Below are 20,895 nucleotides of genomic sequence, written 5' to 3'. Positions count from 1 at the left end.
ATAATAATACTCATCATCATCATCATCATCATAATGTAGAGCTGATGTTACTACTATAGCCATTTTAATGTACTATACGTTAGATCTACGCTATATAATCTACATGTATTATCAGAATATACACATAGCCTGCATTATCTCTGCACATGGATGCATACATTTTGCACACTATGCACTGCACATTGTATGACTGATTTTCCCTACAAGCCGCTTGCCTGCGTTTGTGCGCAGATTCACACTGAAGAAAGGAATCATATAATAGAAAGGACAGAGTGGGAGGGAGGCAGCGAGGAGGATTGGGAAGGAAGAGGAGGCGGTCACAGCTGCGCATCTGTACTGCTAGAGAGGAGAGGGAGAAGGAGACAGGCGAACAGGACGTTATGAGTACCGCAATGGACGAATCGACATTGGAATGGGAAAAGGCAGGGGAGATGGCAACACGGAGGAAGACTGATGAAGCATGAAAGAGAAAGCTCAGGAGACGTGATATGTCGCCCCAACATGGAGGCGCAGAGACAGCAGTAGCAAATGCATTACAGGAGATCATTTCATTGTAGCGTAGCAGCAGCAGCATCAGCAGCATCCGTCCGTTCAAACTGATCGGAGAGGAGGAGAGAGGAGGAGAGATGGGCTCACAGGTTGTGCAAACCCTGCGTCAGGGAGTCTGGGCATCTTTGACCGGAGGCTGGTACCACGACCCGGACCAGAACAAATTCAACAACTCCTGCCACCTCTATCTGTGGATATTTCTCCTGATGTTGCCTCTGTCTCTCCATCTGGTGAGTTTTTGTATGTGGGAACATGACGTTCAAGGCCGCGAAGGGGCTGTGAGGTGGGTTTCTAGGTAGGCTGACATTTTTTCCATGTGCCCTTTTATCCTTCTTCGGATAAACATGCAGCGACTCTGCCACAATTTGACATCCTTCAATGTCTGCTACTGAGGGAAACAGTAGGCTGAAGCGGCACTGTTGCAGTATTTTCTCCTGCATGCAGGGACGAAACGCATGGCTGCTCCTGGATGAGGTAGTGTGAGAGTCAGAAGACATGAAACTGCTCACTAATATTTACATGTCAAGGCCGGTGGTACGATGACAGCACAGTCCTCTTTACTGTCAGTGATATTATCTTGACTTCTGAAGGTGCAAAGAAATACAGCAGATGAGCAGGCTTCAAAATTATATGAGGATTCCTGCGTGTTCCCTGCTTAAACTGAATGCTAGAGTCAAATCCCTCTTCAGTCAAGGTACATGCTCAGTGACCTTAGTGTTCCCAGTCCCTACTTTATACCTAACACCTTAACCTTAGCTGTGACACAGTACGAACAACAAGCTGAAGGAAAACACACAATGAAAGCTTATTGTCTAGTGATGAATAGATGCCAACAGCAGCCACCTATGGTAGGGCCTGCTGACCATCAGGAGATTAAGTCTGGTCATGCACAGCATCACCTTAGTAGAATGACAGCTATTGATGCTTTAATGCTGTGTCTGGATCAACATTTTATCAACGTTTGTAAAGGAAGGTACACCAAACAGTTTTATCCAGATATGAAACATTTCAGATAGTGATTATGTCTCTATTCAGCAAATCAAGGTTAATTTGTTTATACTGTGTGTTTGAATCGCTCAAAATTAGCCACCTCTTAATGAGAGTTATTAAGTAATTAGTACCAGATTCTGATGTGTGAGTGATAGACAGGCCTTTAAGAGCCGTGCCACTAAAGCCATATTAAAATGCCGTTGCAGACAGTTTTCCCAGTCTGTTTGAAAACAGCCACTGCATCCTCTGCAACAAAACAACACAAGCTTTCTGAGAGAGATGTTTCAAATTTCAGGTTTATTAGCATTTTATCTGAAGGTCACACACAACAAACAGTGCAAGATAAAGAGTGGCAGAAAGTTGAGGAAGAATCAAATCAAGGCACAAACATATTGAGACTCTGACTTTGTTCCTGCAGACATTTATAACTGTCTATATCCAGCACAATAAGAACTCTCTCCAGATCAGTATGACTCATGTATCATGATGCAGATGCTTTGTCTTCAACGTTCCTGTTTGTTGCCTGCTTTCTTCCCATGGGGATCGATCCACTTTATTAATCCACCAGCTAATTCAATTAGATATTGTGGTTGAGTAAGCCTGTAGGACACATGGAGAACAGTGTGAGTGTGTGACCAGGGTTTAGCTTCTGCAGAATTGAACCGAAACATAGTGAAGCAAGAAGCGTCCATCAGAAACAGACTGCTGCAGCCTGAAGCATTAAATCATACACAGTTCTGGTAGAATCAGGGTACTCTGGATGTCGCTGATTTGAATCTCACAAGGCTCTTCCTACCTCCCCAGGCTCTGCCCCCTACCACCATGGCTTTGAGCATCTACTGTACTTCCATCACTGTCTTCTTCATCCTCATCAAGCTGGCCAACTACCGGCTGCACCTGATGTTTGACAAGGGTGAGGCGGTGGTTCGCAGCAGCCTCTCTGACCTCAGCAAGGCCCCAGAGAAGAAAAGTAATGCCTCTGATTCCTGCGTGCCTGCCAGCATCAGGTAAACTCTCACAGATAAGTAAGTGGGTAAAGTACCTACCTTTGTAGCTACATTGGGGGGCAATCAGGAATACTGTATAACATTTAATACAGTGGCATTTTTGCTCCTTAAGCCTCAGGCTCATCACAAAATGTAGGCCAAACAGCTAAATGCCTCATTATACAGCATATTTATTGGTAGAAAATGGCACATTAAGGCCTGAGACTTCCTTTCAGAACAGTGCCACTAATACTAAATATAACTGAGTGTCTTACTATGTTTGACGTCCTCTTTGCCAATTTTAGTCTCCCCGTACCGCCTTTGCATGTGTCTGCTTTTCCCTCTTTCTCTCTTTCTTTGAGATCAGATTGCTTTCATGATCAAGTGTCCCAAAGTGGGATACAGTCTCTTTCCACTGCAAGACTCAGTACAGCTATGCTGAATGGGTGAGCTAATGAGGGGAGGTCGTGATCTGGCCACTCTACTCTGACACACTTGATCTGCAGAGGGACTAATAAAAGAAACTCCACCTCTTCCTGTTCCCTGTACAGCTGTAATTCTTTCAATGTTTATAATCTTTGAAGTGTTTGTCTGGAGATAAAACTCAGCTCTACACGTTAGACTGTCATCTGACACTGACATATTGATGTACGGACTTCTGTACTCCCCATCATACTGTCTCCTTCGCTTCATAATGTAATTCTTCTTTATCTCTTGTCTTTATCCAATAGGAAGAGCAGCACAGTCCCTGACAGTGTTGCCATGACAATGTTGGCTCGGAAGCGTCCCAGCCCTGTGATCCAGGTGACAGTGAAACAGACTGAAACCGACCCAGGACTGATTGGAGTGGTGAGTAACAGTTAAATGATGGACATCTGTCAGTATGAATGGATGGCCATTAAAAAAACTGTGTCCATACTAATTCTTAATCATGTGTTTCTGAATTCTCTTCCACATAGGACTGTTCAAAGTCAGATGAGGTGAAGACCTTGGAAGGTGAAACTGATATTTCTCTAAGCTTGAATAAGATACAGATCGGTGACTATTAAAAGTAAAATCTGTATATTGAGAGGAAACAAATTCAATTATGTTTAATGAGTACAAGTATGAAATCAATTATCAAGTTGGCTTTCATAGTCACCTGGGGACGGGTTTCATAACAGTAAACTTTGACTGTAGCTTAGATGAATAGTCGGACTTTAGATAGACGTCTCAAATAACCAAATTATAAATACAACTATGTGATCAGTCACACAAGAGGACATTTATTGATATAATTACTCATTTCTTATGAATGCTTTAGAAGTTGCACATTATTGCATGATATATATAAAGAAGATAAAGATGCATAATCTGGTTTATTTACTCCCCGTTGAAACATTGTGTGTCTCGTCAGATTGAGCTGAATACTTATCCAGAACAAATTAAAACATTGCTTCAAACAGCCTGTATCTACATAACAGAGTTATATAGTTGTGGTTCAGTTTTATGATTATAAAGAAACATGATTGGTTGTTTTAAAGTGTTTTAGTAAATCAGGTAATAAATGAACGGCACTAACAGTTTCCTCGTATATCTTTAACCTTGACAATTTACATTAAATTTCCAGCCTGACAAATGAATAGTACATAGGAATTTGACTTCATATTAATTCCGTGGAATGCTAAAAATGAAATTATGACTGTGTATGCACTTACAGAATGACAGAGAGTAGAAAGACACCAGGCCGCAGCCTAAGTATTTAAACCTAACATTAGTAAATCTTGCATTATTGTAGCAGTTGAGAACTTGTACACTGTTTGGGGGAAAATATGTTGTTTCTCCATGGACAGAATGAGTTCATGATGTAATCTAATCCCGTTCCTCTTCCTTAATGGATATAGGTTGACAACTTCCTTTTCTGCAAACGAATTGTTGTCAATTTGCTCAAACATTCACAGAACTACAGTAACAACCAGCCAACAAGGCCGACTGACTGTTTCCAGTAAATATATGACCTAATGCAATAGTGATTAGTCAGAGCAGAGTCTGATGATCAAAAAAGGGGATGTAATCACTGTGGCGCATTGCATCAGATGATTGCACGATTGTATTAAAATGTTGGCTTTGGTCAAAACAATAAGATTGATGTGCCCCAGTTTATTTTATTGCATTGGGAAGATATTTATCTGCCACTGGCACCATCATTATTTTACACAATAGGTTGAATTGTAGCAAATATAAGAGATTGCAGTATTCCCATGGCAAGACTTTTAGCATTATAGCCGTTTTATTAATATTATAAATTTTTAATTTAATTTGAATTTGCAAACTTAAATTTGAATTTGCATTCAATTTCATTCCAGGACAGTGTGAGACTGCTACAGGGGGGAGATCTGTGGAGGGACGCTTGCAACCAAGCCCAGAGCCTTCTCCAGATGACCTCTCCAGTCCCAGTCCCAACCAGGCTGCCCCTCTGCTGCAGGCCCAGCAGAGGCCCCCATCCCATGCTGAAAAAGAAGACACACATCCTGTATCTGCCAGTGGAGCAGGAAACAAGGATGCAGAAATAATTGAAACTGGAGTTGCAAAAGAAGTAATTGATGTGGAGAGCTCATTGCCAGGGACTGACAGAGAGGAAAGAACAGCAGAGAAAAACTCAGAGCAGCACAGAATAGAGGACTGTGAGGACAAAGAGACTGCAGATGGGGAAACAGCTGATGAAGGTTTGCCTCCTTCTAAAGGAAGCGAGGACGAGAGTGAAGAGGAGAGCGATGTTCAAAATGAGCCCTCAGATGCCACCATTAATCCACTGGAGACTCCACAGGACTATCAGGATGATTTCATTGACGTCCAAGAACCTGCTGCACAGGTAGGCCTTACCTTACAAGCTGGTCTGACTAGATATAACAACACAGAAATTGACATACTTGACATACATTTGGATACCCGTGACTCCTGCTTGCAAAAGTGTACTGTGACATTTATCGCCATCTGTCTTTTGTCTTGTCTCTCAGGTTGAGGCAGTGGAGGAGACATATTGTTCTGATGAGATTGAAGTGGTTCTGGTAGACAACTCTGGCCCTGGGCCTGTGTCAGCTCACCTGGACGACAGCGACACGGTCAAGATCATCATCACCATGAGCTGTGACCCTCAGACTGCTGCTCGGCTGGAGGAGAGCGTCAAGCAGAGTCTTCTGGAGAATGCACAGGTAAGAATGATCTTATATCTCAGCTTTAATGTTCGGTTCTGTTGTTTTGAAACAATTAAAACCCCTAACATTAAAAGTAGATCTGCCTCTGACCAATATAGTGACTGACTTGTAAGCCATTGTCATGAGACAATCATCTGACCGAATAATGAACTTCCACAAGCAAGTGGAGACTGACTGACTTACAAGTCAGTTAGTTGTCTTTGTGATGAATAATATGAATAATAAACAGGTTTATGTGTGAGGTGTTGTTACTTTTAAGAATAGTGTCTGGGTAGCATGTTTATGTGTATTGTACAAGGCCCAGAAGGATGCAGGAGAGTGTCACATCAAGATCCCCGTCATCACCTTTGACTCCCCTGAGGAAGAGAAGCAGGAAGTGGAAGTCGAAGAGGGAGAAGAAGCTGCTAGCTCAGAGGATGACCCCACGCTAAAACAGCAACTGACTACAAGCGCAAAGGAGGAGTTTCACCTGTGTAGAGAAACAACCAGCTCGTTGGAGTGTCCAGATCCAGAACAGGAGCACCTTGGCCTGCAGTTGACTAATGACAGAACACTAAGCCCACAGCTGACAAATGATAATAGCTCGTCAGGTATTGATGTCCACTCCCACCCTGACGACACGGATCCTCTGGATCCTAACGTGGATTCACAAGGTTTCCTGCGTATCCCGCCTGCTATGGGCCGCTACGGACCTGGGGGAAGGACTCACATCCGTGGTCTGAGCATGGACAGTGGGAAAGATGCTGTACTACTTTCAGACCGCTCACATAACACAGTATGTTGGCAGTTTAGCTCTGTTTCTATTTCTGTGTCTCTACTGTAGTTGTCTCCATCAGTCTGTCCAAACAACATACAAACGTTTGTCTCTCTATCAGACTACCATGACCACTTCCAAGTCAGATCTGGAAGCGAAGGAGGGCCAGGTTCCCAACGAATCCAACTTCTTGGAGTTTGTTTCCTTGTTGGGGTCTCTCAGTACCAGAGGGGGAGGGGCCAGCACACAGGAAGAGGAGGGGTCAGAAAACAAACAGGAAGTGGGAGCTGCTGAGGAAGGTGAATCTCAGCAAAGGGGTTTGTTCAAAATGCAAAGTGAACCAACTTTATCCACCGTTTGGTGTCATATAAATAACTATTATGTGAATTATTCAATTTCTGTTAACTAAAACATTTCCATTTGATCTGTTTTCAGAGAATTTAAGTGTGAGTGTAACTTCCAAACCAGATGAGACAATAACAGAGACCAACACAGACAACAAACCAGAGAGACCCAAACCACCCACCAGTCTGCTTACTGACACACAACAGACTATACCACCCACACATATCCCAATAGTCTCTCCTGACAGGTATGTGTGCTTGTAGAATATTTGTTTTATTTAAAATATGCAAATATCTGAATACACTCGCACACAGTTACGTGTACATTCAGATTCATAGACCTGGCTTTCAGGAATTCTAGTTGACTGGATCCTAAGCCTTCTGTTTCCAGTCCACAGACAGACAGAGAGAAAGATCCAGACTATGATTCCCTTCCTTCGCAAACGTCTCAGTCAGAGAGCTCAATGCTACAGGTCATCTGCAGACCAGAGGCTACCAACAAAGAAGAGGCCTACACCTTCCATACTGTACACAGTAAGCAGTGACCAAATCAGAGCTCTTGAAGATGTTTGCATCAGTTCCTGGAAATGCTTTAGTTGCCAGAGACAAACTGAGATGAGTCACATGTAGCCAGAAACAACAATGACGTGGTATTAAAACTCTCAGTCAATGTGCATGGACAATCTAATAATACTTTCACAGATATCCAGTATGTGTGAGAGTATGTGCCAGCTTCACTTTGTAAAACTATACTGAAACAACTCAAAAACCTGCAAAATTAAATGACATTTTTCCAGGATGGTTCAGAGATGTTAAGCTGTTCAGTCCGATGTCTGTCTGTCATACGAAATAAATCCCACATATCAGTGATTATTGCACTTATCTTAACAGAAAAGGTCTGATAAGGTTTATGTATTTGTTTGTTTCACCAGGAGACAGGCCTCGTAAGCTGTATGCAGAGCGAGCTCTCAACCTGCCACTAGGAGCAGAGCTTATCACCGGCAACATGTGGTACTGCTGTCAAATCTTTATTTTACTCTCCTTTCCTCCCCTGCTTTATCTTCTCTTTCTTTACCTGCAACAAGCCTTTTCCCTTTTTACGGTTCTTCCTCAGTTTTTACCGGTTTCTTATCATTCCTTAAATCTCATCTTATTTGATCTAATCAGACTTATTCCACACATTAACCTGTTAACGTTCGTGTGCGTCTTCAGCGACCTACTGTCAACGTCTTCCAACTCGGAGTGCCAGGATGGGATGGTGGGTGGTCACACTGACTGTCCTTTCCAGCGGCGCATCATCCCTGCACACAGGCTTCGGCCACGGAGAACACATCCTGAGATCTTCCAGGTATCTACTTTTACTTTTTACTTCGGTCTCGCCTACCAATTGCATCCATGATGCTAATCAGTAATCCAATCATTTAACTATAGATCTCATTGATGGGCAGGTAATTAGTGCAGGTAACATTCAATGAAATGCTGCAATATTGCTGACAAAGCAAAGACTGCTGAGTAGAATTCACGTGGGTATAAACTATTTGTGTTCAGGAAGAGGACTCACTGGATGAGTCATCAGAGACTTCCACTCAGGAGAAGCCGTCAAAGAAGATTTATTACAAACTCAAACTGTTTCCTGGGAAGTGGATCGACATTTTATATGACCGACTCACCCTGCTTGCCCTTTTGGACAGGTAATACTTAAAACACCTGTGTGAAATCTCTTTCTGCTGTCACAGTTTGACAGGTGATGGCCTCATATTTACAGGTTTCCAGTTTTGTGCTATTCACGAGTTATGTGCTTATTAAGTTACTGATATGTGTAAACTGTGTTTGCCTCTGTTTGTGCTGTTTTCAAATAGGAACCAGGATGTTCTGGAGAATCTAATTGCTGTCTTCATGGCCTTTCTGGTTTCTTTCCTGGGTTTTGTGCTTCTTAACCACGGCTGCTTCAAGGACTTCTGGGTCTTCCAGTTCTGCCTGGTCATAGCCAGCTGCCAGTACTCTTTACTAAAGGTATAAAAAAATCACTCATTGAAACCAAGTGGATGATATCTGATGTTTAACTGTGTCCAGCATTTGCCAGTGACATATAGCCATGGTTGAGAGCAGCTCACCTGAATCATTAGTGTTGAACATTAGGATCTAAGAATGAGGAAAGGTCTAAACACTGCTTTTTCATTTTTTTATTATGGCCTCTGGAAAACCATTTCACTAGTAAAACCAACTTGCGTGGAATTAATCATGTGTAAGCTCAGTGATATAATGCAGATGGACAGTGAAACTGACCTCAGACTTTCCACTTCCACTCCCATTTGCTCCCACTCACTTCCTCTGTGTTGCATCACTGCTGTTTATAATTGTTTTTATGCTAATTAACAAATGCTGATTCAATATTGGCTTCTGTTGTTTTGCTTTTCAGAGCGTTCAACCAGATGCAGCTTCACCAACACATGTGAGTTTAATGTCATTTTGTTACTGAATCACAGTGGAAATATAAAACAAATATTTAAAAAACGTATTCGCCCGTTTATCCTATATCCATTATTTAGGTAGTTTCAGCTTGTGACTACTGTTCCTCTTTAGTGATCCATGTTGACATCTTGGCACATGATGTCTCCTTCCAAATTAATACGTTTCTTGATGCACCAGCAAAGTGATCACGGATGATCTGGTTGTGACCTCTTTGACCTCTTTAATTGTGTTGTGTTGCTGTGAAAACATGTGAAAGTGGTTAGCATATGGACATTCAGCCTAAAGTTAATATGGGCCAACTTTAACTTTTATTTTTGTTGTCATTCTAACCTGTGTATGTTCATGTGCGGGCTCTCCAGGGTCACAACCAGCTGGTGGCCTACAGCCGAGCGGCCTACTTCTGTATTTTCTGCTCTCTTATCTGGCTGCTGGAGCAGCTGCTGAGGCGAAACGACCTGCCTGTCTCCACGTTGTACGGCGTCACCATCGTCTGCCATGATGCACTGCGTTTCCTACGAGACCTTTTAGTGGGTAGGGAGACCAGAAGAGCTACAGAATAAAACGCACAGATCTGATTTGTTAATATTACACAGCACCAATATTTCTGTTTTTAATACATTAAACAGGTTTTACCTACTGCTTCCCAATCACCTTCCTGGTGGGCCTATTCCCTCAGATCAACACCTTCACGATCTACCTGCTGGAGCAGATTGACATGCACCTTTTTGGAGGAGCTGGTTGGTAAAAGTTTCTAATCTAGATCTAATCCTAGATGCTCTGGTTTGATGCTTTTGTGTCTCAGTTTGTAAAGGCCCCTAAAACCTGGCTTTGATTAATTATTTCTGTATAGTTTCTGTACAGCTCTACAAATAAGCAGGAGACTGACAATGGCCAAACAACACATCAGCTGTCTTCAGATTATGGTTTACACATGCTCTTAGGGAGGAAAAGTAGAAACATTAATATCTCTCATGTGAAATAGTTTTGTGTGAAACCATTACTCATAGCAAAAAGCCACTTGAGAAGACAGGTTTACAAGGCCATTGAGTAAAAGTGAATGTTCTTAGTCATTTGAACCCCCAAAACTACCACCTCTAAGTTACATACTTAGCTATCTTTCTTATGTTTTTGTCTCAGCTGCTACAAGTCTCATCTCTGCAGTCTACAGCATCCTACGCAGTCTGATTGCTTTGTCTCTGCTCTACGGTTTCTGCTTTGGAGCTCTCAAGGTACAAATTTACAGATTCAGATACAACAGAGCATAAGTAGGAGGCGTGAATGAAATCTCCTCTCCTCTCCTCTCCTCTCCTCTCCTCTCCTCTCCTCTCCTCTCCTCTCCTCTCCTCTCCTCTCCTCTCCTCTCCTCTCCTCTCCTCTCCTCTCCTCTCCTCTCCATTTCAGTTTTGAGCTGACTTTGTTCATTTGACATCCTTCCTGGTTGTAGAGATAAATGAAGACAGGGGTTTTAGTTATAAATAGTGTGTGTCTAGGGAGTTTGACTGATGGAGCTAAATAGAGCTGGATCAAAACACACAAGTGTTTCTATTTACTCTTCAAAACAGACAACAAGGTTCAGCAGGTGAACAACTTTTCCACTGTACAAATTTAGGGTACATGGAGGCATGATTCATATCAATGTACTGTATATGTTTGTGGTTACAGGAGCCATGGGATGAGCAGCACACTCCAGCTCTGTTCTCTAGTTTCTGTGGCCTTTTAGTGGTTTTCTCGTACCACCTCAGTCGGCAGAGCAGTGATCCTTCCATACTGGTGTAAGTATCAGTGTTTGTGTATATGTGTGACTAATGTTTGCATACACACATTGTCAATTTGTGAAATTTGTGTTGTAGGGAAGGAATTTGTTTCTTGTTTTATTTATATATATTTTTTAATTCAGTTGCTAGAGGGTTAATAAAAAAATCTTTTAATTCAAAAGACAAGATCCCCTCGTTTATAACTAATAATTTGTTAATAATCACAGATCGCTGATCAAGTCAAAGGTAATGCCTGCTTTGGTGGAGAGTGAAGAAGAAGAAGAAGAAGAGGAGGATACAGACATTAAAGATCCACTCCCTGAGAAACTGCAGAACTCTGTGGTAACCATAATATATAGAAATAAATTGATGTGGCACAGTTTGATGATGAGGTTGGGTTATCATCATCATGTCATTTGCATAACTTAGTTCTGTTCAGCGTGACTTTTATACTACTGATCATTAACTGTTTGTATTGTTTTGAATTACAGCAGCCAAAAAACCATATCAGCTCATATCATCTCACACTAATTATCATCAGAGACATATTACTTTCTGAAACCAGTTGTGGAATTCATCAGTGAGCCTCAGTGAGAAGACAGGCTTCTCACTGAGGCAGTCTTAAACTCAGAGTTGGAAAATGAGATAATGGAACAATGTTTGCTGTCCATCACTGCGTGTGATTACAGGGAATTATGCATCAGATAAAACAAGCCTCCAGCTGCCTTTTACAGTATTAATGTTAACTCCTCTCAAGCTGCTGTGTTTTTGATCTCTAAAAACTGAAAGCGCACAGCGATTAGATAGTAATCACATACCTTAATGAGACTTACAAATTAATGTGTTTTCAGTCAGTGTGGATTATTCCTGCCTGCAGCTCTACCTCCCTCTTGTGCTTTGCAGAAGGAGATTCTGGTGTCGGATGTGGTCGTGTGCTCTGTTGCCTACATCTTGACCTTCGCTATAACTGCGAGTACTGTATTCCTATCACTCAAGGTAAGTGTTTTGATTGTTCCCTCTTGTTATACACTGCTTTTTACCTCTAGTCCCTGATGGATTTAGCCGAATACTAACTCAAGGGTACAATTTGAAGATCTGATTTGTCTAATCATTGATCTTCATCATGTTTCCAGCCTTTCGTGACCATTGTGTTGTATGCTTTGGCGGGGACGGTGGGGTTTGTCACCCACTATCTGATCCCACAGCTGAGGAAGCATCACCCTTGGTTGTGGATCTCCCACCCAGTCCTCAAGACCAAGGAGTACCACCAGTTTGAACCCAGAGGTCTACAAACTTAATGTATCTGATTAAATCTGATGTTCTTAATTATTAACTTAGCATGGATGTAAACACTTAAACAGAGATGGTGCAGCTCCTTGAAGAACTTTAAATACATTTATAATGTGTATAATAGAAAATGGCTACATTTTTAGTTGCAAAACTTCACATTTTATTTGACTGAAACATCTTTATTAGATGGATTGACCACCATCTCCAATATGACTACTATCAGCGTGTACTTCAGTCACATATGTCCAGAAACCCTGAATTAGCATCATGAATGAGAAAGCTGTGATTCTGATCTGTTCGTGGATTTGTGAATTTACTTTCACTTACTTGTGTTACAGAGGACGCTGTGCTGATGTGGTTTGAGCGACTGTACGTGGGACTCCTGTGCTTTGAGAAGTACGTGGTGTACCCCGCCATCGTTCTGAGTGCGCTCACTAACGATGGCTTTGCCCTTAGTCACCGCAAGAAGCTAGGAATTCAGTGAGTGGACACCTACAGCCAAAAACACACAGCATCACATTGCAATATTACCTCCAGATTTGTGCAGTGCCGGTCTGTCTAGTGAACCTCCCGTTGAATCTGCCTCCAGCTGTGATGTTCTCCTGACGACAGTTGCTGGACTGAAACTCCTGCGTTCGTCCTTCTGCGACCCCAGCTTCCAGTTCCTCACACTGCTTTTCACGCTCGTCTTTTTCCATTTTGACTGTCCACGCGCCTCAGAGAGCTTCCTTCTGGACTTCTTCATCATGTCTATTATCTTCCATAAGGTGAAGGATGTTTTGTTATCTCACACATAGCAGATACTCAGAAATAGAAGCAAACTGATGCAGTAATGTTCACAGAGAAAGAAGAGGCAACACTCAGATACATCTCCAGCAAACAGCAGACTAATATCATTATGAGTCATTTGTTTGGATGATCACAGTAAATCACAGAGTATGAGGGTGTCTTTAAAAATGCAACAGTAATGAAAACTATATGTGCCACTGTAACCTGATGAAAAGCATCCGCAACATATTTTCTATTTAGCTGAATGGTTTTACAGTCAATGTTTAGTATTTATGTGACAAGTACAAATAGTAGTGGAATAAATTAATTTAAAATGCATTAGTTAACCACAGAGGGCTTATTAGGGATGTAATACTGTACATATGACTTAAGTTTGCTATGTGGCTAATGTTAAATAACAGGGTCTTTCCACATCCCTTAAATACAGCCTCTGTTTATTATCTCTGATCACACGGGACTAACAGTGTGCTTTTGTTTCTGTGCAGATGCGTGAGCTGTTGTTGAAGCTTCATTTCATCCTGGTTTACATTGCTCCTTGGCAGATCGCCTGGGGCAGCGCTTTCCATGCCTTTGCTCAACCATTTGCTGTGCCTCGTATCCTTTCCGTACACCTGAATGTGTGTGTGTATGAGACTGTGCATTGGTTTTTGCACCAATCCTTCCTTGACTGCAGTGTGTGTGTCCAGACTCTGCCATGCTGCTGCTCCAGACGCTGCTGACCACTGTCTTCTACACCCCCCTGGCTCCCTTCCTGGGAAGTGCCATCTTCATTTCCTCTTATCCACGACCCATCAAGTTCTGGGAGCGAAACTACAAGTAAGGCTCTGATGGACTGAGTGAGTGAGTGAGTGTGGGCTGAACTTCTCGAGCAGCCTTGAGGTGTGATTATAGTCTTGTAATCATTTTCATACTACTAGTCCTATGAAGACTCAACAACAAGTTAACATCGATATCCACGTCTGTTCTTTAATTTAGTGAGGAGTCAATCTCATCATTTTTAGCTGAACTGTGTGGATTTACTATATTGACATTACACCCTCCTTTCCTCTCTCTGCATCGCTCAGGCTTACTCAGCACAACTTCTCTGTTTCCTCTTACTTATTGATGTGAGAGAATGTACTGCAATTCAATGAAAGCACTAAAAAACTCTTGACACAAACTAACTGTTTTTATACACTGTCCATTCAAAATAAAAATAAAAAATCACACACTCTAATATTTTGTTGGACCACCTTTAGCTTTGATTACAACATACATACACCGTGGCATCGTTTCAATTAGCTCCTGCAATGTCACAACATTTATTCCACTCTCGAGTTGCATTCATTTATCGCCAAGATCTTGTATTGGTGATGGGAGTGTTGGACAGCTGCGCAATATATTATTTTATTATTATTAGTCCCTGACAGCGTCATGTCTGAAGTCCGATGTTGGAGCTTGAGGTAATAGATGCATAAAATATGACAGACATGGACATCAGAATACCACTTGTTTAGATTGATATTATTCACCATATTACATACTCACACACACTTTCCCATCATAGCATTAATGCTGCTTTCTGACTTATCAATGTTTTTACTGTTTTTGTCTCCCGTGCCTTGCAGCACAAAGCGTATTGACAACTCCAACAGCAGACTGGTGTCTCAAGTGGATAAAGAGACAGGTGAGGTGACATTAGTTACAGCTTCCAAACTATGTCTATGTTTGTACATCATGTTTGTCCTGTCTTCACACCCATCGATGCACCTGACATTTTGCTTTACCACTGTCCTCTTGCAGGGTGTGACGATAACAACCTAAACTCCATCTTTTATGAGTACCTGACTCGGTCCCTGCAGCATTCACTTTGTGGTGACCTTATGTTGGGCCGATGGGGCAACTACAGTGCCGGAGACTGTTTCATTTTGGCTTCTGACTACCTCAATGCTCTTGTCCACCTCATTGAAATCGGCAACGGGTTGGTCACTTTCCAGTTGAGGGGCCTGGAGTTCAGAGGTACAGTTTAACCCTCCTTCTGTTTTCCCTGATTGAATGACACGATAACTACTAAAGCTGTTTTCCTTCTTCCTAGGTACATACTGCCAGCAGCGAGAGGTGGAGGCCATCACAGAGGGTGTTGAGGAAGACGATGCATGCTGCTGCTGTGAGCCAGGTCACTTGCCTCACATGTTGTCATGCAATGCTGCTTTCAACTTGCGCTGGCTGGCCTGGGAGGTGATGGCCACCAAGTACCTGCTGGAGGGCTACAGCATCAGTGAGAACAATGCCGCAACCATGCTGCAAGTATATGACCTGCGAAAGCTGCTCATCACCTACTACCTGAAGGTGCGTTTTCACTTCAAACTGCAACATCCAGACACATACAGTATAACTATTCTCATTTTTGTAAACATGTTATCAAGCTGATGGCAACACATAAATACTGCAGTTTCAACTTAAAGAGCAGCAGGTGATCTGTTCAGAGAAACCTGGACTTAGCTGAGAACAGCCACAAGTACTTTTCTAACTGCTTTTCTTTTGTTTGGCTTTCTGTATTTGACTGATGGCCTCCTTTCTCATTCTACAACCCATCCCTCTTCTTTGCCCCCTTTATCCTCCTCTGCTCTCAGAGTGTTATCTACTACCTGGTCCACTCTCCCAAACTGTCTACTTGGCTCAAAGATGCAACCATCCAGGATGCCCTGCAATCCTATACCAAGTGGCACCACATTGAGCGCGACCCTCAGGTCTTTAGTGTGAAGATTGATGAAGATTATGTACACTGCCTGCAGGGGGTGACGCGAGCCAGCTTCTGCAACGTGTACCTGGAGTGGATCCAATACTGTGCTGGGAAGATGGAGACGGTACATCACTTTACGTTTATTCTATCAAACAGTATTATGGGTTAGAGCAGCTGTCTTTTACTGCTGATAATCATGACTGCAACAAATAATTATTTTCGTTGTTCATTATTTTGACTCCTCACTTGAGTAAAATGTCCGAGTAGTAAAAAATGTCCGTCTAAATTTCCTTGAGTTCAAACTAATACATTTAAGGTGAATGCTCAGTTTGCACTTCACATGTTCAAGCTTGTCTTCTTCTTGCGTTTGTATCTGTGTCCAGCCTGTGGACAGTGATGAAGATTCTCCTTTAGTGACACTGTCTTACGCTCTATCTGTCCTGGGAAGGAGATCCCTTGGGACGGCATCACACAACATGTCCAACAGGTAAATAAATGAACTCTTTTCAACCCAAAGACCAACACAAATAGCTCAATGAATGATCTGTTATCACCCACTAAACCGAGTCATGTGGGAAGATCACAGTGATGCTCACAACCTCGCCAACTTCAACTTTACTTCAACCAGTATTTCCCATACGTGACTATTCTGTCTCTACTTAAAGGTCATGTTGACTTTGTATGTTACATGGCTGAATGTTTGCAATGATTATTTGGAAAACTGTAGGAGGGCTTCTTTTTGTCGCTCTGATATATAGTCTGGCATCAGCTGAAATATAAGTAAATATGCTCCTATGCAGTAAGACAGATAGACCAGATGGGGGCATCAGCAGCTACATTTAATATCGAATCATCCAAACAGATTACTATCACTGCATTCAAAAGACTCATGTTTTTGTGTGGTTAAGCTTCTAAGAAAACACCAGAGTTTCACAATCTGTTTTTCTCTCTCTCGTCATCCCTCTTTTTTTCAACACAAACTCCTTCCTTTCGACATAAAGTCTGGAATCATTTCTGTACGGCTTTAACACCCTATTTAAAGGCGACTTCCGCATCGCCACAAAGGATGAGTGGGTTTTTGCTGATCTGGACCTCCTGCAGAAGGTGGTGGCTCCTGCAGTCAGAATGAGCCTCAAACTGCATCAGGTAAGGTGTAATGTTCTTTTAAATGTCTTCATGCTATGATTCTCTGGCTGTAAACCTACCTTGTGTCCATTTGGTGTCTGTAAAGCATCTTTCACCCATCATACTTTGTGGTTTCAGTGGCCACTTTCACTAATTATATTAAAACAGGAATACTTTCCCATCCCTGGAGAAAACATTTCCTCACATCTCTTTGAATTCAACAGTACTCTGTTATGCATTTGCTGCCTTTTCAGGATCACTTCACGTGTCTGGAGGAGACAGAAGAGGCATCAATCCTGTACGAAGCCATCACTAACTACCGCAGCAGCCTGGTCATCTGCCACGAGAGTGACCCCGCCTGGCGTAAGGCAGTACTCTCCAGCCGCGACACACTGCTCACATTGAGACACATGATCGATGACGGCTCGGACGAGTATAAGATCATCATGCTCTACAAACGTCACCTTTGCTTCAAGGTCATCAAGGTAAAAGGGCGTATGTGTGAGAAGTCCCAAAGATGCTACTCAGTGGCAACTGGACCTATTGAATGTGTTTTGTCTCTCATTTAAAAGGTTTGTGACGCCCTGTTTAATCTATTCTCTTCTCTCAACTGTCCCTGCAGATCAATAAAGAGTGTGTACGAGGTCTGTGGGCAGGTCAGCAGCAAGAACTGGTGTTTTTACGGAACAGAAACCCAGAACGGGGCAGCATCCAGAACTCAAAGCAAGCGCTGAGGAACATGGTCAACTCATCCTGCGACCAGCCGCTGGGATACCCCATGTATGTGTCATTCACAGCCATGTTGCCAGAGCGTGGAAATTCATCCATATTCATAGAAGTATTGCAGTGTCACTGCTTCCTTCACCTTTGCAGCATGCATATTTTTTTTGTTTGACTCTATAATATTTATTCTCCTGTTTTTTAGGTATGTGTCTCCACTGACAACATCATACGCAGGAACACACCGCACGCTCCGAAGCATTGGCGGAGGGGCTTTAAGCTTGGACACCATTCGTTCCTGGCTCTGCTCTAAATGGTTACGGTCAGTAAGCTCCCATAACACAGTCTTCACAGTTTTTCTATTTTAAAAAAACAAGGGCAGTCTCCAAGACCCCAAATAGACATTAGCATTAAATGATATGAGACATATAAGAGGATGGTAACTTTCTACTGTAGAGTTCAAATTTATATTGGTGTAAATCATTCTGGATAAGGTGCAAACGAGTGTAATGTTCTGACTGCCTGCTGAGTGAGTGCATCTGTGTAGATTTATAGATATTGATTTGATAGAAGTGCAGGGGAGAGAGTCTGCTGCCAACTTAATGTAGTTTTAAATACATGTACAGGGACTGTGGGAGTGCACACTTGAGAGAAAGAGCAGGAAGGCAGCCAGAAGCTTTCACTTTCTGCTGTTGCAGCAAACTTACTCCTTACTTTCCTCTTTGCCTTTCCTCTTCCTGCTCTACAACTTTCCTTCTCTCTCTTTATCCTCTTTTGTTTCTCAGTGCCAGTTTTACACATTACCTCCAACATACTTTATAGTTTAGTCTCCGTATTAACCTCTGCAGCTCAGCTAATGGTGTGTGTAAATGTGTGTGTGTGTGTGTTTTGTAACTGCATATCTCTCTCTTAAGCTTCTTAGGGGCTAAGTTTTCGTTTCAGATTAGATTAGGTTAGATTGTTAATCCTGTTTCCTCGGCCTTGAGTTAAAGGTGTTGTCTTAATTTCACTAAGTAGGCATGGAGCCAAGGAGACGGACTGCGCCTCGCCAGCCAGAACACCTTTAAGTAATTTAACAGGAAGACTGTTTGAGTGTGTGTCACATATGCAAGTGCAGTTACATAACATCTCTCTCTCTGTTTATGTGTGTGGTTAACCAGCTGGAACAGTCAAGGCTTTTTTTATGAATTTTTTATGGCTCTTTGCCAGTGTGCGTCTCTTGCACTAATGTGGACATGAATAAATAAATGTAAGTGTGTGTGTCTTCCAGGGTGCGTAAGGACAACCTGACCAGCTGTAACAGTGGTGTGAACATGGAAGATGTAGACTGTGGTGCCGGTGGTTCATCTTCTCTGAGCCATAACCGCCCCTCCTCCGTCACGTCCAACAGCCTGAGCCTCTACCAGCACAGGGCCAGGACAACACACAGCCACAGACATCACAACACAGGTATAGGTATTTCTGTCCTTGCTAGGAGTCTCCATAAACAGAATGCATTCCCTAGCCCCTCACCGTAAAGCTAAGTATCATACCTAAATGCTTAGTGCATTGATTAAAATGATTAAATTAGGGCTATTGTGTGTGTGATTCTGTCTTTCTGCAGCGAGGAGAGAGTATCGCAGTCGGTCGGTGCAGGCTCAGAGTCAGCGTCCCCCCGTCAGCAGCCAGTCAGGGCCCATCTTGGACTCAGGCTCCAACCATGGGCTTGTCCAGCGTCTGTCCAACAGTCAGCTGTCCTTCAACACATCCATAGCCTCTATATTCTCCCAGGTATGCACCATACAATGCTAAGCACCTTGACTCGCTTAGTTGTAACTCCCTCAACTAAGAGTAAAAAGCAATAAGAGGATTTGTCTCTCTCGTCAGGTACCACGTCTCTCAGGAGCAGGTGGAGTCAGCTCGCAGCTCCAGGCAGCACAGCATCAGCAGCGGTCCAGCCAGGTAGGAGATGTTGATTGATCGATTACAACATTAAAATGTTGTTAAAGATATCAGACCCCAGGCACAAAATACAATTGATATTATTTGTACAGACATTAAGTTAATGTTCTGGCTGCCATCTTTTGCATTATGAATAAAAACTGTGGTCTAACTCTGGTGCCTTTCCCCAGGTCTCCTCATCCTCGTCCACTCTAAGTCTGTTGTTTGGGAAGCGTAGTTTCTCCAGTGGCCTGGTTATCTCGGGGTTGTCCGCTGCTGAAGGGGGCAACACCACCGACACACAGTCCTCGTCTAGTGTCAACATTGCTATCGGACCCTCACACAGGTCCAGCAGCAGGGCCACACAGGTACAGTCGGGAGCAATGGGAGACATGCAGAGTCCCAGTAGTCCCGATTTCACTGTAAAGGTTGCCGTGAAATAGCCTTGCTTAACCCTTGGTAGTTGTTTTTTTACCTTTAGACTAGTATTTTCCTGCCTTATGCAAAGTTAATCAAAACATCTCCATACTTAGCAGACAGACATGAAAAGTTGTATTGTGCAACTCATCTAACTTGCATGCAACATTGCCGCAGCTCATTATCAAATTGGCAAAGTGGCTAAGCCCACAGGAAAACCTCTAGAGGTGTAGACAGCGTCACAGCCAGTGCTTTTAGACTTTTCAAGCATTTCAATATCAGATGGCACCTTTATCACTTCCATAGGTTTGTCTGAAAATAACAGGGGTAAAATGTGTTGTGATGTGCAAAACTGTTCTAAAAGCCACTAAGACGAGAATTTAAAAAAGTGCCTCTGCTATGCTCTCCTCCTCTCTGTCTTAGTGGACATCGGAGCCTTATGAAAGTATAGATGCAACCCATTCCAATGCTGCAGTCACGGTGAAGGACGGCACACAGTTAAGTGATCGAGACTGCAGCCAGGGATTAGACAAGACCCAGGAGGACTCCGCTTCTGCCTCGACAGCTCCTGAGCCACCGGATCAAAAGACTGTCTGAGTACCGACCGACGCTCATACTTGCATACAGACAGGACTGTAGGAAAAGTCACACACATACACAAACATGCAGTGGATTGTATGAGAGAGCACCCATGCACATGAACCTGCTTCCTCTCCTGTCCTCAGCATGTGGTCTCACCTTGTTGTCTGAATGTAAACAAGTCTGAAAACATGATCTTGGATCGGGATGATGAATTAAAGACATTTTTAAATGAAGCCGTCTCTTTCTACCTCGTCGTCCACTTGAAAACATGTCTGTACAATAAACTG

General features: G+C 42.8%; 1 protein-coding gene across 1 annotated transcript; it reads left to right on the top strand.

Annotated features, from left to right (window-relative positions):
• Positions 1–626: 626 nt before the first annotated feature.
• pcnx2 (pecanex 2) lies at positions 627–20,820 on the top strand. Its single transcript, XM_026353789.1, has 40 exons — positions 627–779; positions 2,344–2,546; positions 3,257–3,374; positions 3,485–3,521; positions 4,871–5,376; positions 5,522–5,716; positions 6,018–6,494; positions 6,595–6,772; positions 6,909–7,065; positions 7,209–7,351; positions 7,750–7,828; positions 8,030–8,165; positions 8,366–8,508; positions 8,677–8,830; positions 9,237–9,269; positions 9,649–9,820; positions 9,916–10,026; positions 10,427–10,518; positions 10,952–11,061; positions 11,271–11,385; positions 11,947–12,039; positions 12,177–12,327; positions 12,672–12,813; positions 12,923–13,100; positions 13,608–13,716; positions 13,809–13,938; positions 14,730–14,788; positions 14,905–15,120; positions 15,197–15,450; positions 15,735–15,968; positions 16,228–16,331; positions 16,846–16,990; positions 17,224–17,454; positions 17,592–17,749; positions 17,895–18,011; positions 18,960–19,138; positions 19,293–19,459; positions 19,556–19,630; positions 19,801–19,977; positions 20,450–20,820. Exons 1-40 carry the CDS (start codon positions 627–629, stop codon positions 20,621–20,623), a joined length of 6,405 nt encoding a protein of 2,134 aa, XP_026209574.1. The 3' UTR covers positions 20,624–20,820.
• The last annotated feature ends 75 nt before the right edge of the window (positions 20,821–20,895 follow it).

The sequence above is a fragment of the Anabas testudineus genome, chromosome 15 (genome assembly GCF_900324465.2).
Source record: "Anabas testudineus chromosome 15, fAnaTes1.2, whole genome shotgun sequence".
Classification (NCBI taxonomy): Eukaryota; Metazoa; Chordata; class Actinopteri; order Anabantiformes; family Anabantidae; genus Anabas; species Anabas testudineus.
Note: the sequence above shows the minus strand (reverse complement) of the source record. Positions and strands in the feature narration are given on the sequence as shown.